The sequence below is a fragment of the Cannabis sativa genome, chromosome X, assembly GCF_029168945.1.
Source record: "Cannabis sativa cultivar Pink pepper isolate KNU-18-1 chromosome X, ASM2916894v1, whole genome shotgun sequence".
NCBI classification, from domain to species: Eukaryota; Viridiplantae; Streptophyta; class Magnoliopsida; order Rosales; family Cannabaceae; genus Cannabis; species Cannabis sativa.
Genome location: NC_083610.1, coordinates 63,875,887 through 63,901,393, shown reverse-complemented (window position 1 = coordinate 63,901,393; position 25,507 = coordinate 63,875,887). Strand labels below are relative to the sequence as shown.

The 25,507-nt window shown below is 34.1% G+C and overlaps 1 protein-coding gene across 1 annotated transcript; it reads right to left on the bottom strand.

Annotated features, from left to right (window-relative positions):
* Window positions 1-2,142: 2,142 nt before the first annotated feature.
* LOC115711146 (D-3-phosphoglycerate dehydrogenase 3, chloroplastic) lies at window positions 2,143-25,198 on the bottom strand. Its single transcript, XM_030639483.2, has 5 exons — window positions 24,287-25,198; window positions 3,506-3,882; window positions 3,296-3,406; window positions 3,101-3,196; window positions 2,143-2,955 (listed from the first exon to the last, which is right to left on the bottom strand). The coding sequence occupies exons 1-5, from the start codon at window positions 24,804-24,806 to the stop codon at window positions 2,284-2,286; spliced, it is 1,776 nt and encodes a 591-aa protein (XP_030495343.1). The 5' UTR covers window positions 24,807-25,198; the 3' UTR covers window positions 2,143-2,283.
* Between the last annotated feature and the right edge of the window lie 309 nt (window positions 25,199-25,507).

Genomic DNA, 25,507 nt, shown 5'->3' with positions numbered 1-25,507 from the left:
AGAATTATAATTGATTAATTAAAATCAATTAATTGAGTCTTACAAGTAGTATTGTCTCAACTAGTATGGGGACCATGGGTCTATATATCTGAGCTTCCAATAAGCACATCTAGAATTTACCAAATAAATTCACTAACTTATTAATTCCTCGTTGCATCCACCATAGAACTTGGAATTGCACTCTCAGTTATATAGAATGCTCTATATGTTCCACGATATAGATACGCTATTAATTATCCATTATTATAATCTCAATAATCAATGATCCTCTATAGATGATCTACATTGTATAGGGATTAATTTACCGTTGCACCCTTCAATGTATTTTATCCTTAAAACACTTAGCCACCTATAAATGATATTTCAGTGAACTAACATAATCACTGAAATGAGTACTTAACCATTCATCTCTGTTTAGCCAAGCTCGAAGGAAATCATCATTTTACTTCTATGTCTAGATAGAAGCTATATATTCCATATTTATGACTAGCACTCCCACTCAATTGCACTACCATGTTCCCAAAATGTACGTATCACCGTGACCAAAAAATAGGCTTAACTAACAAATCAAAGAACATGTATAATACTATTGAGATCGAACCTAACCATGTCAGGATTAAGATCATTTGATCTAGGATCAACTAGGTGATATTGAATTGAATATATATTACGGTAAATTTATCATATCTAAACCAAGTTCAATATCGGTCCCTTCCAATGCATACTCCATGCATCCAACCCAAGCTTTACTTTAACCAATGCCCTGGAAAGGACATAGAACTTATCCAAGGTGCAAGTAAACTATGTTGTAGATTATCATATCAGTTAAACCCTGTGTATTGATAAATCTAAGAATATAAATTTAATCACACAATCTTAATTACTTTCTACTGTGCTGACGACACAATAAACAAGAATATTAATGTGATAAGGGTTTAGGATGAATTTATAAATCAAATAAACATATAAATGATAACATGAACCAAATGACACATTAAATAAGTTATGAAAATACTTCTGTCTCTTTATTGATATTTAAATGATAGGGATTATATTGAAATAGAGTTTTATTTAGGGTATAAAGCCCAACACTAAGTTCATTGGTCCTCTTTGGGTCTCCATCTTTCTCAAACAAAATATATCCGTGATTTTCCCACCAAGACTGCACTTTTGGACTCGAAACCTATCAACACCCCAATATCTCTCACCCCACTATCGCTTTATGATGGAGATCCTCTTGAAAATGCTACTGAATACTGCAGTCTCGTTCGGGCCTTACAATATTGTACCCTCATTGATCCTGACATTGCATTAACTGTCAACAAGCTGTGTCAATTTCTTCATGCCCTTACAACGGTTCATCATCAGGCGGCCAATCTATTCTTTGGTACGTCAAAGGTATTGCTCATCTTGGTACTCTTCTTTAACCTGATCCCAATCTTCTTCTCCCATGCTTCACCGATGTCAATTGGGCTTCATGTCTTGATGATCGTCGTAGCACTAATGCATATTATGTTTTCTTAGGAGTCAACCTTATCTCTTAGTCCTCCTCCAAACAAAAAGTGATCTCTCATTCTAGTACCGAATCTAAATATCGAGCCATGGAAAACTGAACCTCTAAAGTATCCTGTCTCTTTGTCTCCTTAGGGAACTTGGCTTTTCTCTTTTTGCTCCTCCAACTCTCCATTGCGACAACATGAGCACCATTTACTTGGCTTCAAACCTAGTTCTTCATGCATGCACTAAACATTTGAGATTGACTATCACCTCGTCCAAGAACGAGTAAACTGTGACACTCTCTCTTTATCCTTCATTCCCTCCAAGAACCAAGTTGTTGATTTCTTGACGAAACCTCTTGTGGCATCTCGATTTTAGGAGTTACGAAACAAACTCATAGTGCTTCCAATCCCATGAGTTTGAGGGGAGATGTTAAATAGTAATTAATTTAAGTTTTGTAGTTATTTTGCTTTGTCCTAATTTTATGGTGTTTCATCTTTTCTTGATAGGACATGTGTCTAGTAATTGTGTTTCCTTTATTCAAAGAGTTATTTGACGCATGTATTGTGTACTAATTCACCTAAGGAATATAATCATTTTTTTCTTTCCTTTTGTCACATTAACACCCCTAATTAGAACACAAGATTTCATAAACATTAGAGCCACTATATACTAAGAATTAATCCAATAAAATGAATATGCCAAAAAGAAAATAAAAGAAAAAAAAACAAAGAGATTTGGTAGGTGACACTCTCTATTTGAACAATAGGTATAGAAAAAGTATGATTACAACTTGAGGAAGACAAACTCTTCAATGGCTGATATCTCACCAATTTTTTTCAGTACTTCTTTACTTGGATCTTCATCCACTCCAATGATCATCACAGCTTGTCTTCGGGGAGCAATCCTCCCAACTGTCATAAAATTCACGTTTACTTTCTCTTGACCCAAAATGCTTCCAACTTTTCCAATCAATCCCGGTTGGTCAACTTGCTTGCAAAGTATGATACACCCTTCCAGGCTCACATCAACCTCAAAAGATCCTACCTTGGTCAAATGAGGTTTCCCATCTTTGAGTTTTCCCTCCACTGTGATCTCACCAGAGTCAGAAATAGAACTGGCAAAATTTGATTCCACGTTGGCAATTTGAAGTTGGATAAACTCTATTGGATTCTCAGGTGAACCATTTAAAATTATTCTCTCTTCTGCTATTATCAATCCTCTCTGTTTAGCAATGAAATTATAATTGATAAGATTTACGGAAACACTAGAAATAGGCTCAATCAGACCTTTTATCACCATAGCACGGAGCACCCTTGTGTCCAGATCATTTGGATTTCTAGCTGAGCCATAAGTTAGCTTTACTAATTTCATGTCACTTCCACCAGCCACTAATTGAACTGCCAGTCTACCTAGCTTTTCTGATAAGGCAACAAATGGTTCTAGTTCTGATAAAACCTGTGATCACAGAAAAAGTATACACACTAAGTCTGACTAATCAAGCCAACTTATTAAACTTCTAAGAAAGATCTTTACGACTATACACATGTACAAGTACAAGTACATAAACAAAACACACCATGCTTAGCATATCAATTACTACCTCAGCAGAGAGCATAGGTGCATTCACAACAGTAGAAGAAAGCTCTCCATTTAGAGCTCTAAGAACAGCTTCTGCCACTTCAAGGGCCACACCTTCCTGAATATGAAGATTTCACAATGAAATTTATGATAAAATATGCATTCATATTTCATGTTATATATAGAGGTCTGATGTTACTTATGAGAATGCAAACACCTGGGCCTCAGTAGTACTAGCACCAAGATGAGGAGTCACAATCACATTTTCATGCAGTACTAACTTACTGTCCTTCGGTGGTGGCTCTTCCATGAATACATCAAGTGCGGCCTGCCAGGAGAAGTAAAAGAATATTTAACTAGTGTATTCAAGTTTTTCATTAACTATTTGATTAGTGTGAATGTGGTTCTTATAAACATAAGTAAGAACCTGAGCAACAATCTGAGAGTCCAAGGCGCTAACTAGAGCTGCCTCATCAATGACACCACCACGAGCAACATTGATAATTCGAATTCCCTTTTTCATCTTGGAGAAAGAATCATTGTTAAACATCTTAGAGGTAGTAGGGGTGAGAGGCATGTGCAGGGATATAAAATCTGCAGTCGAAATGGCTTCTTCAAAGCTCACTAGCTTCACACCAATGGCACGGGCACGATCTAATGGTGCATAGGGATCGTGTGCCATGACATTCATTCCCAGCCCTTTTGCTCTCCGAGCTACTTCTGATCCAACTTTTCCAAATCCCATTATAGCAAGTTTTTTTCCTAATAAGGAGACTCCAACATACTTATTTCTCTGCCACTTTCCTGTACAAGGTATATTATCAAAAATTAGCACTTAAAACCCCTACAATGGGAATCTTCATTTCGAATTAGAATTTCAGAACATCAATGTAATTAGCTCAAGTTAGTATAACGCAAGTTATTTGTCTATACAATAATTTTCTTAGTCAGAACACTAAACATAAACTCTTTAACAAACATATGAAAAAAATACATAATGAATTTATATCAAACTCTTCAATATTTAAACTCTTACAATTTATACAATACAATTATGTCAAAAAGATTAATAAAACCATTAAGCTATTTTTAATAGTTAAGGATACAACCACTAAGAAAAAAATTAATATAAATGTTAAAGTACTCTCACAAAATTGAGAAGTAATATGTTTAGATAAATTAAATATTTTTAATATATAATTAATTTAGTAAATATATCTATATTTTACTACAAAAAAAATAATTTTATATAAAGCCATCTCCATTAAGAAATGTATAAATTGTGCAATATTTGTGAAAAAAAAATTCTATGATAAATTTGTATCAATTTTTGCTAATGTGTTCCAATACACAATTAGAAAACTTTATGTAAAATTTAATACTAATTAATTATAAAATACATAAAAGATAACTTTACCATTAATTTTTTTTATTATTTAATTAGATAAAACAATAAAAAATAAATAAAATTTTTTATAAGTTAATGGTATAAGTAAATATAATAATTAAATAATTAAAATGACATAAAATATAATAAAAAAGAGTAGTATATTAATGATACAAAAAAATTATAATATTAACTTTGTGGAAGAACGTTTGGATAGGTTTGTGTGTAACTCTTCTTGGCTTAATTTGTACCCCAATACTCATGTCTCTCACTTGTCTCTGTAAGGTTTGGATCATCGACCCATTGTGCTTTCTTGTATTTTCAATGTATGGGGCAACAATGACCATGTATAACGGTCCCATTTCCACTTTTAAAATGCTTGGGCTAATGAAGAAGATTGTGTGGATATCATAGGTAAATATTGGAGATGTAAAAATTCAAATTCTATTTGTAATGTTCAACTTGATGTCCTTGATGTGGGAGGTAAACCGAATGATTGGAACAAAAAAATTCATAAGCATCACCGCATTGCCATTAATCAAAACCTCAAAGAATTTGAGATTGTAGATGCTAATCTTGATAGTGTTAGTTGTGAGAAGTTACGTAAGATTGAAAAATAGCTTGATGTTCTTCAGGAGAAAGAAGAAAAATATTGGGCTTCTCGAGCTAAAAATGATTGGCTTAATTTAGGGGACAAAAATACTGCCTATTTTCACAAGTGTGCTTTGGGTGGGCGGGCTAAGAAGAAGATCTTGAAGTTTCAGAATAGCGTGGGTATTAAGGTTACACGCCAAGGTAAAATTGAAACTATCTTTAAAGAGTACTTCTCCAATTTGTTTACCTCAAACAGACCCCCTGATGATGCTTTTGCTAAAATTATTAACTCAGTTCCTAGAAAGATTTTTGAGGACATGAATGCTCATTTGATTCAGGATTTTTGTGGGGAAGATATTTTAGAGAAGCTTTGTTTCAATTGGATCCCTCTAAAAGTCCAAGAGAGGATGGTTTCACAATGGGGTTTTATCATAAATATTGGAGTATTATTGGGCAAGACATCATTTCGGCAGCTTTAGCTTTCCTTAATGGGGTCTCTAGCTTGAAAGGTATCAACAAAACTATTATTTGTTTGATTCCTAAAAATGACAACCCAAGTAGTGCTGTTGACTTTTGACCTATTAGTCTTTGTAATGTCTTTTACAAGATTTTCACTAAGATTATGACTAATTGCTTGCGTGAGGTGTTGGGTCACATCATTTCAGATGAGCAAAGTGCCTTTCTCCCGAGTCATCTTATAACCGACAATGCACTTATTGGTTTTGAATGTATCAATGCTTTGAAGAAAAATAGGGAGGTGATAGTTTCTGTGCTATTAAGCTTGATATGTCCAAAGCTTATGATCGTGTTGAGTGGTGTTTTTGGAGCAAATTATGACGGAGCTTGGGTTTCATAGAGTGTGGATTTGAAATATTCTTGACTAAATTTCTTCTGTGGAGTACTCTATTTTGTTGAATGGTGAGGTCCTTGGCTCTATCACTCCTCAACGTAGACTTAGACAAAGTGATCCAATGTCCCCTTATCTTTTCTTTTACTTTATGGTAAGAAGAGACTCTGAGAATAAATTTTTGTAGGTTTTCCTTGTAGTAGTGGTGGCCCTGCTATATCTCCTTTGTTGTTCGCTGATGATAGTTTGTTCCTTTTTAAGGATACTGATGTGTGTTGTGTGAGGTTTTGACAATTGTTCAGTTAGTATGGCGCAGCCTCTAGTCAGGTAGTAAATTTTGATAAGTTTGCAGTGTTGTTTAGTCTCGATGTGCTAAGTTCTGAGAAAGAAAAATTGGTGGATTTATTGGGTGTGAAGGGGTGAATTCCATGAGACTTATCTTGGCCTCCCTTTTTTTGTGTGGCATAGCAAGGCATGTTTGTTAGATGCCATTAGGGACAGGATTTGGAAAAGGTTTAATGGGTGGAAATCCAAGTTGTTTTCTATGGCGGGTCGTGAGGTCCTCATCAAAGCAATTATTTAATCGATCCCTACTTACACTATGAATCTCTTTAAACTTTCGAAAGTCTTTATCAGAAATATTCATCATATGTGTGCTCGCTTTTGTGGGGTGTAAATGATGTAAAAAAAAGATATATTGGTGCACTTGGGACAAACTTTGCTTACATAAGGAAGATGGTGGTATGGGGATCAGGGGCTTTGCTTATTTAATCAGGCTCTCTTGGCTAAACAAGCTTCTCGTATTTATAATGTTCCCGACTCTTTGGTTGGCTGTGTGTTAAAGGGCTTGTACTTTTGAAAGCGGTCTTTTGCTGAGATTAAGAAATCAAAGAGAGGGTCTTTTGTGTGGAAAAATATCTTATGGGGGAATGAAATTTTTGACTCCAGGGTAGGTTGGCGTGTGGGGAATGGGAAAAACATTGCTATTTTTTTTGACAATTGGATTCCATCAGTTTTGTCTTTCGTTTTGTCGTCTCTTGTTTGGATTGCTGGATCTAGCAAAGTTTTGGTATTAAGAGATGCTTCGGGTGGTTGGAATAATGCATTAATTTGATCCATTTTTTTGCCTCATGAAGCGGAAGTTATCCTTTCTATTCCTTGGTCTTCATTTGATGTGTCAGATAAGATAATTTACAATTTTGAGAATTCGGTGTGGTATTCTATTAAGAATGGTTATTGGCTTAGCCTTCAAAATATGGTTGCTCCTCGTGCTTCACCGTCTGGTAGTTTTTCTGGTTGGTGGAAAAATATTTGGTCTCTTAATCTTCTTCCAAAGGTTAGACTTTTTGCTTGGCAAGCATCCTATGATTGTCTTCCAACTAAAATTAATCTAACTCGTCATGGTCTGTTAGCTGATGGGTTATGTCCTTTGTGTGGATTGGAAGAAGAAACTATTCATCATGCTCTTTGGGGTGTTCTTCATTGTCATATTTTGGGAAACTTTGTGAATTTGTGTAGGGGGGATCCACTTGTTTATGTGGATTTTCTTCATTTCATTCACAGGTTTGTTGATATCCTTTTAAAACATGTGATTGAATTGGTTATGGTGATTCAGTAGAGGATTTAGTTCAGATGTAATAAAATGGTCCATAATAACGTTAAATTGTCTCCTGTACTCACTATACATTAGACCCACAATTACCTTGGAACGTTTCATAACAAAAAAGTTTTGATGGTGGCTCCCTTAACGGCCAGTTGGCAATGGATGTCTCTGTTGGCGGGTCAGTGCCTTGGACAACCCCTCTTCAGGTGATGCTTAAATTGAAACCTCCCCCACTTGCTTTCTCAAAGTCAATACTGATGCTGCTATTAGATCTTTGGAAAATTGTAGTGGCTTGGGTATAGTGATTCGTGATCATTTGGGAAGTGATATAGCTTCAGCTAGTTGGCTTTTGGATGGTTGTTTTGTTCCTGAAGTGGCTGAAGCTTTGGCTATCCGCAACGCATTGATTCAATGCATCTCCTTTAGGTATAGAAACATTATTATTGAGTCAGACTACTTGAATATTGTGCTTAAACTTAAAAATAATAATTCTATTATTACTTCTTTGGGTCTAGTTTTAGATGATATTTTGAGTTTTTATAAGAGGCTTGAAGATGTTATTTTTGTGTATTGTAAGAGATCTTGTAATGGTGTTGTCCATTCTTTGGCCAAACTTGCTTAAACAACAGGAAAAAGTGTAATTTGGTGGCCAAAGAATTCTATTTATATTCAGAACTTAATAATAGCGGATGCTATATTTGAATAAATTCTCACCCCACCATAGTAGAGTGCTTGCTGCTCTTGGGATTTGGTAGTTAAGACATTTTCCTAAAAAAATGTTTTGTACCAAAATTTGTACACCCCTAATATTATTAAAAGTACACTCCTTATATTAAAATTTGTAGTACATTAAGGGCTCATTTGGAACGTTGTATTAGGTCGTATTGTATTATATTGAATTGGATTATATATCATATTTTTATATAATACTATGTTAAACTTTAATTTATACTAAAATATTATATATTTAGGTGTCCATAAAAGTTAATACCACATATAGTTTTACATAAAAATATTGTATAAAATACAATTCAATACAATACAATACAATACAATACAATACAATACGATCTAATACGACATTCGAAACGAGCCCTGAATTATATTTATTTTTTGAAATGAAACTTTTTATTACCAACAAAATAACCAAACAAAGTTCAGCTAATCATCTTCAAAAATAGAGGAAGCAACAGAGGGAACATCCTCAACCCAAATATAATTACAATTATTATTCTTTTCTAACTGGGCCAGGTAATGAGCAGCTTGATTGAAGCGTTTTGAGGTGTGGAAATGTTGTAACAATTGGACAGTAGACCTTTAGAGGTCAACTCCTCCAAAACAGTGCTCCAATCAGTTCTATTAGAAGAAGACTGACACATTTGAGGAATGATTTGGTTGCAATCTGTTGCAATAGAGAAATTCTGGACCTACAATTGTTAGAGCAACTCAAGCCCAACTTTAATGGCTAAATACTCAGCAAAGGGAACCGAAACCCATCCATGTCGATAAATCACATTAGCTCCTAACACATGACTAGAATTGTCCCAAACCAGACCCTTGAGACCGCACCCCTACTTAGAATCATCAACTGTGGCATCACATCTGAGTAACAATGTTGTAGGGTCCCATTCATCCACTTGACAATATCCCTTGGAAGATGGTTTACAGTATGAGCACCAATGGTCAGGGGAACAAGATGCTGACCAACTTAGCCCATTTCCCATTGAATCGACCCCTGAGTGGGAGCTATGGACAGTTGCAGACATTTACGGTTACTCCAAAACCAAGCCAACTAGGAGAAAATAAGAAAGAGATCAAAGCTAACTTTTTGTTGGTGGTTTTTAAAAAAACATGTCCCAGGGCTCTAAATTTTGATCAGGAAACATATAAACATATGGTACAACCCAACATTTTTCAAAACCACCTTTATAATGTTAGGGTTTATGTCCTAAAAGCAAGTAATTAATGGATAATATATTAAAGAATATATGAAATACAATTATAAGATAAATAAATATGTTAATTATAGAAGTATAATTAATATATATCTAAAAATTCTATATTTCATACAGAGATGGTATGTTGTAGTAAGGTAGTACAAGACAATTAAGATCATACAATGTGAATAAAATAAGTCAGTAGTGTATTAAAATATGGAATCTTTAATATGGAATAACCTAGTACGGTTTACTATGCACTATAATCTAGTGCATATGATTCATGTGGATAGACATGTGGTAAAATTACTGTGTATAATTTGATTATACATGATTGAACCGATATGTAATAGCATCTTTCATCAACATGTTGTTTATCGTGAAAGAATTATTCATATAACAATGATGATCATTAATAGATATGCCTAAATCTTGAGTATACACGAACTCCTATTTGTATTTATTGAGTTCTTTGATTCACTCATTAAATTTTTTTAGAGAAGATGATTCTTACAACTTTTGTTTTGAGAGCTTGATAACATGAGTGGCTGGAAACATGTAATACAATAATAGAATCCAAGCTTTCAAAGAGGATGAAATATTAGTTCTCTTATAGTGTTAATTTTACGCGTGCTAACAGTTGGATCTAAATCTATAAATGGATTATAGATTAACTGTTCACATTGAATTAATGGTACATAAGGAATTCAAGAGATAATTAGAAGGGAAAAATATTACTTTTAACCAACTCTAATTATGAACTAATAATTCGAGGACGGACTACTTATATTGATTATATCAATAGACTACACGTAAGAATTCTGTAACTATAATTAAGAGTACAATTCTATATATAAAGTGGAGTAATAATAGAATTAATAAATGAGATTTTTCTATTGAAGAGTTCAATAATAATCAAGTATTTATTGGAGCTTTGAAATATATGTTCATGGTCCCTAGATCACCTCTATACAACATTGTATAGGGAAAGGTTTAATTTGAAGAATGAATTGAGAAAGAATTAATTTCTATGAGAAATAATTCTTATAGAAAATAGTAATTTTGTATAAATTATTTTTTAGAATTATTATATTAACTATGAATTGAATAATTAAAATGATATTTAACTATTTAGTTTTTTTTTTTTTAATAAAACTATATTAACTAGTTAAATATAATATTATTATTAAATAATATTTAAAGAGAGAAAAATATTATTTAGTGTAAAATAATATTTATTTTAATCCTAGTGAAATAAGAGATTAATGAGAATTAGTCTATTATTATTTGTTGTAAAAGAAATAATAAATCTTATTTATGCAAAAAATGAGAAATCAATTTTGAATTTTAAAATATGGCGCACGTGTGTAGGACTTAGCCGGTGACATATAAAAGTCTAATTATTTTATTTAGATTATTTGATTTAATAAGATAAATCAAATTAAATGATAATTATAATTTAATTATTTGAATTAAATATATTATAGGATAAGGTATTTAAATCAAAAAATAATATAAAATAAAAGGATATAAGTAAATTTTGTTATTTAGTTATATGATATTTATTTTGAATTTAAATTTTAAATTTTAAATTCAAATGATACTATCTTCTCATTTTATAGGATTAAAAGATTTTAATTATTATTATATATGATATATATATATATATATAATTTATAACTAAGAAATAAATATATATATAATGCTATATATAAGAGTGAAAGTACGTAACACTGTGAGATATAATTTTGGGATTTAAAAATAAGATAATAAAAAACTTGTGTCTCACTCTCTCTCTCTCTCTCTCTCTCTCTCTCTCTCTCTCTCTCTCTCTCTCTCTCTCTCTCTCTCTCTCTCTCTCTCTCTCTCTCTCCTAGTCTCACACACCACTGTCTCTCTTCATAGAGAATTAGTATTTTTTTTTCCAATCTCTATCACAATATCATGAGTTGAGAATACATTGTAATCAGAAAAGTTTATTCATCTCATTAAATCTATAAGCTCACCCTTATCCTAAGTGTTGAGGCTGATTTAAAAGATCTAGTGTGAATTTTTCATCAAGCTCATAAAGCATTGGATTGGATAAATTAACGAACAGTTATACGAAAAAGATACAAGAATCCCTTGATAGGCATCAAGATGTAAAATCCTTATTGTGTTGAAATCAAGGATTTAAAGTTCATATCGAATTCAACAAATTTTTTCAAACCTATAATCGAATTATATGCTTCTGCTGCGACATTGATACGAACTCTAAAAACCAACAAATAGTGCTAGAGCCATCTCTACAATTACATAAATTAAATACTATGTTGGATATTATGCATTAATGTATGTGTTGATATATTATGAATGGATAGTTATTTTGTATGAATGTGAATCATTATTTTTTATGACAAATTTGGGTTAGAAATTTTTATATATTTTTTATTAGAAAAATATGTACACCATAATTTTAGTGTAGGATTTTTTCAATGTAATACAAAATTTTATTTGTAAATTTTTGTTATAAATATTGTAATTCTCAAAATCCTCAAAACCTCCATTGACGGGTGAACTTGGGTGTAAGGAGTAAATCCTGACCTCATTAAGATGAAGTTTGGAACCTCGTACGATGAGCCACAACCCTAATGAGTGCAGCTGCAAGGCATGAGGATCGAATACACACGAGATGGACGTGTGCATGGCCATGCAAACACGCCATGGGAGACGAACGGAGCACGAAGGAGCTAGACCCGATCAAGTTTGGGATTTTGAGCAGCCACCCTGGGACCTCTGTGGTCTCATGGCTCCAACCAGTTGGGTCGACCGGACCAAATAGGGTCCCAAGGTCGATGATGGTGCTAAAAAAAAGGGACCGAAAGGTCTTAGAATTTTAATGCTCCATTTGTGGTTACACGGGTCTGAGTGGCCTAATTTTGCCAAACCCAGAGTTGTTGCTCTACGCCATCCCTCCTCCGATGACCCTGGTGGCTTTTAAGCCGCCATTCATCCCTCTCCACTACTAGCCATGCTGGTCAGACTACCACCCCACCGCCATCTTATATATTTATGTATATGTATATTATGTATACAATATAATCTTTTTATTATTATTATTTAATTAATGTGGTAAAAGTACTGTGTATAATTTAATTATACATGACTGGACTGATATGTAATAACATCTTTCATCAACATGTCGTTTATTATGAAAGAGTTATTCACATCACAACGATAATCATTAGTAGATCTGTTTGAATCTTGAGTATACATGAACTCTTGTTTGTGTTTATTGAGATCTTTAATTCACTCGTTAAAGTTTCTCAGAGAAGATGATTCTTACAACTTCTGTTTTGGGAGCTTGACAACATGAGTGGATGGGAACATGTAATACAATAATAGAATCCAAGTTTTCTGAGATGATCGAATATTAGTTCACTTATAGTGTTTATTTTGGGAGTGCTAACAGTTGGATCTAAATCTACAATTGGATTATAGATTAATTGTTCACATTGAATGAATGGTACGTAAGGAATTCAAGCGATAATTAGAAGAGTAAAACAATAATTTTGCCCAACTCTAATTATGAACTGATAATTGGAGGGAGAACTACTTATATTGATCATATCAATAGACTATAAGTAAGAATTTTATAAATATAATTATATATTGTCAAAGAGTACAATTCTATATTTATAGTTGAAGGGATAACTACTTATATTGATCATATCAATAGACTACACGTTAGAATTCTATAAATATAATTATATATTATCAAAGAATGCAATTCTATATTTATAATGGAGTAATAATAGAATTAATAAACTTGATTATTCTATTAAAGAGTTCAATAATAATCAAGCATTTCTTAAAGGTTTGAAACATAGGTACATGGTCGCCATATTACCTTTATAGAACAATGTGTAGGGGAATGTTTAATTTGAAGAATGAATTGATAAAGAATTAATTTTTATGAGAAATAATTCTTATGGGCAAAATAATAATTTTGTATAAATTATTATTTTGAATAATTATATTAATTATGAATTGAATAATTAAAATAATATTAAACTAATTAGTTTTATTTGATAAAATAATTTTAACTAGTTAAATATAATAATATTTTTAAATAATATTTAAAGAGAGAAAAATATTATTTTAGTGTAAAATAATATTTATTTTAATCCTAGTAAAATAAGAGATTAATGAGAATTAGTCAATTATTATTTGTTGTAAAATAAATAATAAATCTTATTTATGAAAAAATTAATACATGAATTTCAGGCTTTAAAATATGGCCCATACGTGTGGGGCTTAGCCCACACATGAAGGGTGATATATAAAAGCTCAATTAATTTATTTTGATTATTTTATTTAATAAAATAAAATCAAAATAAATAATAATTATCTTTTAATTATTTGAATTAAATATATTATAGGATAATATATTTAAATTAAAAGATAATATAAAATAAAATGATATGATTGAATTCTGTTATTTAGTTATATGATATTTATTTTAAATTTAAATTTTAAATTTTAAATTAAATAATATTATCTTTTTACTTTATAGGATTAAATAGTTTCAATTATTATATTTATATTTATATATATATGATATATATAATTTATAATTAAGAAATAAATATACATAATGATATGTATAAGAGTAAAAGTACATAACACTCTAAGATATAATTTTGGGAGTGGAAAATAAGAAAATGAAAAACTTGTTTCTCACTCTCATGCCTACTATCTCTCTCTCTCTCTCTCTCTCTCTCTCTCTCTCTCTCTCTCTCTCTCTCTCTCTCTCTCTCTCTCTCTCTCTCTCTCTCTCTTAGCCTCACACACCACTCTCTCTCGTCATAGAGAATTGATATTAGTTCCAATCTCCATCACAGTGTCTCATGAGTTGAGAATACAATGTAATCAGAAAAGTTTATTCATCTCGTTAAATCTATAAGTCCACTCTTATCCTAAGTGTTGAGGGTAATCTAGAAAATTTGGTGTGGATTCTTCATCAATCCCATAAAGCTTTAGATTGGATGAACGAAAAATTATATGAAAAGATACAAGGTTTCTTTGATAGGCATCAAGAAGTAAAATCCTTATTCCAAGTAGTTAGATTTAATTTATGTTATATTGTATTGAGATTCGGAGTTTAAGGTTCATATCAAATTTAATAATTTTTTTTAAAACCTATAATCTAATTATATGCTTTTGCTGTGACTCTAATATAAACTCTAAAAACCAACATATATCAGAGCAGAACCAAAGGGCATGACAAATTATTTCATTGATAGCCCCACATTTGGTACAAGCCTTCTCAATGTCCTTTTCTCGATGGTTCAAGTTTGAGTTAACATGTAGCCAATTAAAGCACATTCTCCGAGAGAAATTTTTGATCATTAGACTAATAGCCAGACCCCAAATAAACTTCCACCACCTTTTAATTTCATGGTATGACCCACACTCAGCTTTAGTGTTAAGCATAACTCAGGTTAGGTAGCCACTCTTAATTGTGTAGTTCCCTTGGGGGTAAAGTGCCAGAGTTGGTCATCGGCATGTTGAGTTTGACTAGACACCAACCTAAGAATCTCGTTAACATCATCTGGGTGGAAAAGTCTATGTATTAATGGTTCATTTCAGCTCCCATTTCCCTAAAGAGGAGTATTAATCGTTGAGTTCTTAGGGACAATAGTAGAAGTTTGAAGGGAGAACAGATATGAATAAGGCATATATTCATTTATTCGTACAATCTGGCTTGATATTATTCTTCATTGAATTCCATGAGCCAAGAGATTCTGACCCCAAATAATACTACGCCAAATATAGGACTTTGACTTGAGAGTTTTGCTTGCATAATGGATGAGTTAGCAAAATAGTAGGCTTTGAGCATTCTAGCTAGCAAAGAATGGGGAATGGTAAGCACTTTCCAACAAAGTTTAGCTAATAGGGCTTGATTGAAGTCCTCTATATTATGAAACCCCATTCTACCCGTATTTTTTGGAAGACAAAGTTTCTCCCATGTGCCCTAATAGAGTTTTTTCTTGGTAATAGAAGAACTCCAACAGAACTAAGCCTCCCTTGTGTGAATCACATTTGTAGTTCCTTTAGGAAGGAAGAAAAAACTCATGATATAACAAGGAAGAGCTTGAACCACGGATTTGATCAACACTTTTTGGACAGCTTGAGAAAATAGACTCGCTTTCCACCTTTTGAGCTTATCATGCACTTTTTGTTGAATACATTCAAAGACTTATTTTTTTTTGTTGCCCACAAAATTCGACATACCAAGGTATTTAGTTTGATAGTGAACTAATTTAACACCAAGGTGAATTACAAGGACAGCCACGGTCTCTTCCAACACTTTCTTCCCCATACAAATTTCAGATTTCTCCATATTAATTTCCTAGCATGAGAGCATCATGTATTCCTCCAAAATATGGGAAATATTGTACCTTCCTCCATAGAAGCATTGAGAAATACAAGGCTATCATCTGCCAAAATTAAATGAGACAAATTGAGAGTATCTTGGCTAAAGAGAATCCCATGAATAAGACCAACCCTTTCCGTTTCCTGAATTAGACAAGAGAAAGCTTTCGAACAAATCAAAAAAAGATAGGGAGAAAGGGGATCACCTTGTCTTAAGCCGCGTTAGGGAAGAAACTCCTTACACACCCTCCTATTACGGAGCACCGAAAAGGAAATGAAATAGATGCAATTGATGATTTTTTGAATCCGGCGAGCTTTGTACCCCAAACACTGCATCATGGTCGGAAGGAAATCCCACTCCACCCAATCGTAGGCCTTTTACATGTCCAGCTTGATTGCCATTTTTGTTCCATTTCGAAAATGACCTTTTCTTCAAACAATGAAGACTTTTAAAGCCTTATATGGCATTATCTTGGATTAGCCATCCCAATGAAAGCACTTTGATTTTCTAAAATAACCTTATCGAGGCTGACTTTTATATGATTAGCGAGACATGCATTTTAGCAATCATCTTGTAACTCACATTGTAGAGGTTTATGGGTCTATATTTCGTCACCTTTGTAGGCTTGTCCTCCTTAGATATAAGACAAAGAAGGATTTTGTTTATAGTCCTACAGTCGGTATCATTATTTAGAATATCCAAACAAATCTGAATAATGTCTTGCCCCACAACATCCTAGTGGGCCCGATAGAAAAGGCTGGGGTGACCATCCTCACCGAGGGATTTTAGGGGATTCATTTGATGCAAGGTTTGCTAAATATCTTTAGCAGTAAACGACTCAAGAAGCTTCTCATTGTCTGAAAAAGACACCCAACAAGGGACAAATCGATGAAGTTGATTAAACTCCATAACTACCCCATGATGAGAAGTATATAGATATTGAAAGTACTTGGTAAAAAATATCTTCTACCATTTCGAGACTGTCATGCCACACTAAATTATCATAACAAATGCCTTGAATACCATTTTTCCACTTTTCTTTTGTAGCTTGCTGATGGAAGTAACAGGTATTACAATCTCCACTTTTACACTAAAGGGCTCGACTTTGCTGGCGCCAAAAGATCTCTTCTTCGACAAGTTGGTTATTAAGAGGTTTTTCCCCCTGAGTAAGAGCTTTCCAATCTTCTGGCTAAGAGGAGAGGGAAAGGACGACAACCTAATCTTTAAGGCAGGCAATGCGCGCTTGAGACTCTTTTCATTGGACTTTATTACAACTATCTAGACATTGGCCACATCTATTAAGCTTATTAAAAACTTGACTATTCTAGGAAAGAGGCTCTCCATTCAACCACCGGCTTTCGACATTCCTCATTCTAATGCCAAGCTTTTTCGTAATGAAACCGAGCATTCCATGGTATCTTTGAGGTCATACTTTTGTTCAACGAGGTAAATTGCAATAAGAGGGGGCAATGATCTGAATTCCATCTCGGGAGATGTTGCATTTTTGCTCCCAGAAACATATTATGCCATCACATATTACCCAAGAACTGGTCAAGCCTTTCAAAGATAAGGTTGCTTTATCTGCCATTGTACCAAGTATACTTGTTGCCCGAAAATGGGATCTCCTGAAAGACGCAGTCATCGATAGCCTATTGGAAGTTCCTCATTAAATACCCAGGTTTTTGCCCCCTCATTTCTTCTCATGAGGGCAGATAATGTCGTTAAGTCCCCGCCACAAATCTAAGGATCATCATACTTTTTATCAGTCGACAGAACATATTCCACGAACATATTCTCTGATTTAGATCGGGATTTCCACAATAACCTGTGAAACGCAAAGAAAGACCATCCTCATTACTCACCACCAAATCAATATGGCAACGGTTGTAAGACAAAACCCGCACATCGATTAGACCAAGAAAAAGTAATGCCAATCCACCACTTTTCCCAACTAAATCCATGCAGAAGCAACCAGTAAAAACAAGATGAACTCAAACCCACTCCATATGAAAAGAAGAATCCTTCATTTTAGAGATGAAAATCACACTCAGAAAATAATCACGCACTAGGGAATGGAGGGAATGAATAGTCCAAGGGTTCCCCAACTCTTGGGAATTCCAAAAAAGGGCAATCATTGCTCTAACAACTCTGCACATCAAGGTTTATCGCTTTCATATCACCAAGAGAGTTCAAATCCATGAAACAAGAATCATCCCCCTAAACATATTGTCCGTTCACACTCTCCTCAGCCTTTTCGTTATCTGCCGTAAACAAACAAACAGGTTCCCCAACTGCTCGTTGTCTTTTCCCTCCTTTTTGAGCCACAAATCGCTTTCGTTTAGGATGACCCTTTATCTTTGGCACATCATATATATATAATAATATATATGTAAAAAAAATTAATATATATAATAAAGCTGAACCCCTTCGTCCCCCTCTCTCTCTCTCTCTCACTCTCTCTCTCTCTATCTATCTGTCCTTTTCTCTTTCTTCAAACACAAAGCAAGAAAACCCACAAACCACCATCACCACCACACTCTGGCGACCCACCTCCGGCCACCGCCCGGCCCCACGCGCTGGACAAATTGGAAGCCAAAGTGTCGACGATCTCACCCCTCAAGCTGCGCCGCTTCTCTCGCTGCCGTTAGCTTGGCATCCCAAGTCAAAGTTTGGGAGTTCAAACTTTGAACGGATTTTCCGGTCACCTCCAGCGTCCGTTTGAAGAGACGTTTTCACCACTAAACTCAGTTCGTCGAGGAGAACAACCTACACTAAACCATTTTTCCTGGTTCGCTACTTTTTCTGGTGACATTTTTATAGCTCCGCCCCTTTCCGGCGACTTTCCAGTGACATCGTGTACCGTTTTGATAAACGGTTTGCATGGGTGTGATCTACTCATCGAGGTGGTCGTTTTGATATACACTACCCTTATTTTCGGCGACATTTCCTGTACAATGATTTTTACCGCCACCGATTGTTAATGTGGACCGCTTAGGTGAGGTTTCCGAACCTTAAATTTTAAATATAGTCATATTATATGTCGTTAGACTCGGTTTTGAATGTAGAATGCGATAATGATAATTATTTAACCATTTGTTGGTATAGGTGAGAGTAATATGTAAGATTGGACTAAACAATTGGAGCTCGGATCTTAAGAGCTTAAGATCGTCTTTTGGAAAAAGTTTAACGACTCGGGAGAGGTAGGGACTCAACTTGATTATTGGACTTGATTTTAATATGTGTTGTATAACATTGGACATATTCTAATTTTTATGATTTACAAATTGTTTAAAAAATTGAAAACTTAATCTGCATATTTTTCTGGACTGTTTTGGGGCACTGAGTGCCAAATATATTTTGTGTGCAATTATTTATGCAGGTTATGAATTTTGGGTTTATTCAAAATACAGTTGTTATGCTGCCGAATTTTCTAGAAAATAAAAAGGAATATGTTCTTTGTTATGATTATCATTTGCCTGCTTTGGTTATACTGATGAGAGCCATGTTGATCATGTTCGGTGCATATTGTTGTTTCATGACCAAGTGTCTGTGTCATCATAGGTAGATCAGGCGTGCACTCACCTGTAGGTGAAAGACATAGAATCTGTACAGGGAGTGAATTAAATCTGAGCCCCGGTATTATGGTGGGTATCAGATGCGACTACCAAGTTTTGGATGTCGTTTTCTATGATTGGTATTGAGAGCTAGGGGTCTGGTTGACAGTGTGATATGCATTTGACGTTTTATTTGTGGTCTCTCTACTTTGTTTATACATTTTGATACTGGTGATGAGATATTTTATTTTTACAAAGCTAACCATGCAGGAATTTTATTAAACCAAGGGTCCTTTGATATTAGTTGTTTTCCTACTAGGCTTTATAAGCTCACCCCCTATTTTCTCCTATTCCAGGAACTCAGTTTGATGCTAGTGGATGAGGATGGTACCGTTGCGAAAAGAAGTCTTTATTAATTTAGTCTTATTCTACTCTTAAATCTTCTAATGAAACTAATTTTGTATTTAAGCTAAAATGGATGGTCTGGATGACTTAAATTAGCTATGTACTACTTAGAAATGAGGAATGATGGATGCTAGGTATTATTTTGGTATTTTATTGACTTATTAAATCTATCTATTTGGTGATTATATAACTGTTGGGATATTACTGTTCTTTTATATTGATGAGTGGTCCTAATTTTGTTACTAATATTTTCTTATTAATATAGGAGTTAATCCATTACTTTTAAATTAGTATTTTGTGATATAAATAAAAGGATCATTTATAATCTTTATCTTCCTACAAGGGTCAAACTGTGACATTTGACCACCCAAGTTATGGATATTACATATCTGCCACGACCTAGGGATCGGGTCGTGACACTTCCACAGGAAACTCAGAATTTGGTAGCTCTATCAATTGTCTGGAAGTCATCGAGATGACCTTAGTCCCTGAAGATTCCTCTTGAAACATCACTTTATCTCCCATCTTATGCCCATCCCTTGTACTGAGAGTCCCAAAGAGATAATGATTCTCCCTGGAAGCTTTGTATCCACTATCAAGGTCTTTCCCTTCCCAGACACATTTCCCTGTAGCGAACTTAATGATGTTCGCTAATGCCGCCTACTGAACTAATCCCCCGTATATCGAGAAGAGGATCTATCTCTAGCTGAGTCCCATATGCCTGAGTCAAATTGCCCACTTCTTTCTCAACCATAGCCACTTGTTTCGAATATTGCTTACCCTCTTTTCCCATCATCCCACCATTAAAACACATAAATTGTAATCATTTACATTTAAATTAGAGCCAAATTTTACCACCATTAAAGGGAACGAGAATTTGAGACAAATCTTGGATCGAATGGAGCTCATGACCTTGAACAAAAAATATCCACTGTCGGCCATTTTAGGAACATCAAGTTCATTGACCGAAAAATTCTTACCATACTTGGTAACCGAGCCAAATTATTCTTTATCATTGAGGGAACAGGGAGGTTCCAAACTCGCCCTTCCAATAGGAACAACACCAATTTAGATTCCCAACATATTGACATTCGTTCCATCCGTTTGAGAATCAAGAACTCATTTTGAATGACCCACGACATTTTAGCTAACACATGATCTAATTGTTGTGGGTCCTTGAAAGAATGTACGAGGAATATCGCCTGGTTTGTTTTCTCTTTGAACTTAAAATCCCATTCTTTCTTAGTCAATTTCCAATTCAACAGAAAATAGTTTTAAGAAGGGACTTACAGAATTCCTACTGGGTACACAATCGGCCAAGGAAGTAGAGTTTCCCTACCTCTGCCGCACTTGAGTCATCAATCTCCTAATCGTCTTCTGCCATGAGGTTCAGATTCTTTGTTTTCTCCAAGAGGTTGTCTATCTCAGTCGCGCTCTAGAAGTATGCACCAGAAGGCTCTTTGACGGAGCGAGAGCATAACCCAAAAGGGTGAAGGATTCAGAGCAGGTGAAGGAATTCACACAGAGGAACAGGGGCGAGCCCTTTGAAGGATTAATTGAATTATATTTACTCCCCTAGTATTATAAGTATACCCCAAAATTTTTAAGATATTTTTATCTTTGTGTGAAATAATTAAAGTAGATATCTTTAAAATTAATTTATTTATAAAATTATTTATTTTCAACAAGTACACCTTTATTTTTTAAATTCATTAGAGCATCTCAAATAGAGTGCTATAAAAATAGTGTACATATATTTTGCAGTCCATGTTCATAAAATTAAACTCTAATGGTGGTATATAATGTGGTCTAAATTTGACACATGCTAAAAGTTATGCTAAATTTAGCACAAAATATAACATGAGTCAAATTTTATACTATAGTAAATGTTACTCTTTTATTTATTCTTTGGCCAGTCATTAGTATTTTTAATGATTTTTTACATTTTATTTATATATTTAATTAGATTTTTATACTTTTAATCAAAATTTAATGTATTTGTTGACTTTTTTATATATTTTTTTTATCGAAAATAAAGTTAATTTACCTCTAATATATTTGTGTAAAATTATAAAATTTAGACTAAATATAACATCGAGTTATTTTTTGAACCAATTTTAGTCCAAAATTTACACTATCAATCTTTAATCCCTGAAAAGAGAGATTTCATAGATGGAACTTGAAATTTCATTAATAAATTTATTACTGTATACGATTATGTATATAAATATGCATAGCTGATATTATCATTGTTTTAGTGAGTGATGTTATCATTGTTTTATTAGTGTATTAAGCATATTAATGTATTGAGTTTATATACTCAACTTTTTCCTTTTTCTCTAATTACCGGTGAGTGTAATATTTTCTAAAATTCAACAAATTCAGATCTCTTTGGTTGTAAGGGGACAAAAAAAATAATTGTGCATTTTTTCCATTTTCACATGCATTTTTCTAAAAGGGTTAATAAAAAGGAAGATATTAGGAGGAAGGTTAAACATTTTTCAATTAAGAAAGAGGAAGATTAAGAAGGAGGTGAAGGAATAAGATAATTTTAAAAAAATGTGAGGTGTAGAGTGTATTCTAGATAAGGGGTGTAACTTACAGAACTAATTTTCTAATAAAATTAGAATGTTTTTATAAAAAATATATATTTTTTTAAAAAATAAAATAGGATAAACTTAAATATGGGGTGTTTTATATATTTTTGAGTTGAAAATATAAGTCCCCTAAATTTTTTACATACCATTAGAGTACTTTTTTTTTTTTATTAAGTAAGCTAGTTTTTAATTTTACATCACTTATTTACTTTAAGCATAATGTAATACTATATATAGTGTAACTTGCGTGCCAAGATGGTACGTTACAAGCTAGGTGATGCTCATAAATTGGTTAAGTGGTGGTCAAGTGGTGGCGCATGGTGGTGTGCATGCTGATGCTTAGTTTGTATGGCAGTGACATTTTCGTAAATATCTTCAATATTGTCTAGATCTGGACAGGACTTGGTATTTGTTATTTATTTAGGTCTACAAATACAATGGTGTAATCGGATTGGCGAAACTATGTGATTTGGTATATGGTTCAGCCATATGTCTACAGAGCCAAAATCATGTATGTTCTTGGTAGAAGGCTAAAAGCTCAGAATGCTCTTTAAGGGGGGGTACCCTGGTGTCAGCTCTCCACCACCTCCTGGCACCTTAGTGCTGAAGTGAGCTACTACTAGTCAGTGGGACTAATAGGACGGGCATATGAGGACAACGAGGGGACTCACATGTCTCCATGGGTTGGAGTACTCATGGACATTATCGGGCCAACCCGGTAGTGCGTTTAAGAAACTGCCAAAGGTTAACGGGTACGTTTCCATTGGCTTGCCGGTATGCCGCTTGCATGGGACGTGGCCTAAACCTCCAAGAGACGTTGTGGTGCATCTTGGCCATGAGTCTCAACACGAGATGACACGGGTAGTCATTCGTGGGCTAGTTTGCATGCGCACATGGGACGGATGCACCATGCCGGAAAGGGACAGAGGTCTAATGTATGTAACTAGTTTGGTGGCTTGTCTCGAGGGCCTGCCAACATGCGTGGAGGCATGGCGCCTTGAGGATTGGTCCATGGACGTATGGGAGTCCTTGGGCAATGAGGAAAACTGTTCGGACAGTATCGAATGGGGCATGATAGAAGCGTTGATACGTTGACTTGGTGTTGGCATCTTGCCACACATGCTACCTTGGTCACGAGTGACAAGGTGAGCATCAGTGTTGGAATTTGCCTTATTATAGTGGGAACCTATGGACAGTGCGAGTATCTTGGCTTGAGAGCCTCGATGCATGGATGCACTCATGGATGCTTGCGAGCATGACTCGGCGGGAGTTGTTTGAGAGACGAAAGTGTGTACGAGTTACACGGTGGCGTGAAAAATGAACCCATTGTTACTCAGATGGTTGGAATGCTGACCTTGGCTTAGAGAAGTCAAGGTGCTGCACGGGTGTTCCGCTGCTTGAAAAGGTGAGCCCGTGACACATAACAGCAAAACTTATATTTTAATTTTTATATACTGATTTTTATTTTATTTTATTTTATGGCCATACCTTTTTAAGTTTATTTTTGTTTGTAAATTTAAGACGCTAATTAAATTTTACCATTAAATGCCAATTAAGATTGCCGCTATAAACACTTATATACAAATAACATTAAAATTTCAAATCCAATGAAAATATGGTATGTATACACAAGTGTACATAATTACAATTCAATTAGAATTTAAAATTCAACTAGCACCTTTCATTTATAAATAAAAGTAAATTTAAAGAGCATTATCACACACAAAAAAAAAAAAAGAATAAATAAATAAAGAATTAAAGGTATAAAATTAAAACATATGATATGAATGAGCGGGCCTCCCCAGAAGTGTTCCTTATGTATGATATTTAAGTTCATTTTATTGAGAATAAGAAACAAAAGCTAACCTTGTTTAATAGAAGCATTAGCCTGAGGAATGTTACGCGCCATGGCCATGAGCAGAGCCATCCCATGCTCGGCAGCAGCAATAGTATTGGAGTTAGGGGCATTGACAACAAGGCAGCCGTGTTCTGTGGCGGCAGACAAGTCAACATTGTCAATACCAACACCAGCTCGCCCCACCACCTTAAGTCGACCCCCGGACGACTCAAAAACCTCGCGGCTTACAGTGGTGCCACTCCTGACTATGAGGGCATCGCATAGAGAGATCTTGGTGCAGAGCTCCTCGGGACTCAAGTTGTAAGAGCAGTCAACGTTGGCGAATCTCTTGAGCAGTTGAAGGCCCGGTTCGCCCAGCTTCTCAGTGACCAAGATGGTGGGCCTGGCGTGGAAGAAGGCCTTGATGATCAGGGAATTTGATTTGGCAGGGCGGAGAGGAAGATTCTTGATTCTGGATGAGACAGAGGGTGGAGCGTGTTTGTTTAGACAACCTGTGAAGGTGAGACTTGGCCAAGATGTTGCTGCCATCTCATCTCACTACCTGTCTGCCTCTTCTCTATTATGTCAGTCATGTGGCTGTCGTTAAATCTTGGCTATTTCCTATTGGTCTTAAAATGCTGTCTCTATAATCTATCTAATCCACACTAGGATACTTCTTTCTATTTACATCCACGTTGACTCTGTTTTATTCGCTCATTCATTCACTCACTCTGTTTTCACCATATGTTTTCAAATTTAACTTTTGGATCCTCATCAATTAAAATTTATTATTTATCCAATTATAAAATATCTATAAAATAATAGGTATGTGATGCTGAAACACCCTTCCATTAGATGTTGTATTATATATTTTTGTAGCTACCAAGCTTTAATCTCGATTTTAGTAATTGGATAAATATATTTGGTGTGATTTAAAAAAAAAAAAAGTGTGCGTTTCTTCCTACTTTCTTGAGTCTAATTATATAGATATATATACCAGATAAATATTACCAACAAAACATGTACACTTAGTAATATGTTTAAACTTTATTTTAAGTGTTTTGATTTTTGAAGATTAAAATAAAAATCTTATATATAATTAATTAAATAAATAATATTATTTTAGTAGAAAAATATTTATTTTAAAACTCTATAAAAGAAAATATAATAGTATTTATATATATTTTTTTTAAAAAGAATAAATACAAATACTCAAAGTTTTTAGAACAATTTATCTCTCAAAAAGTTTT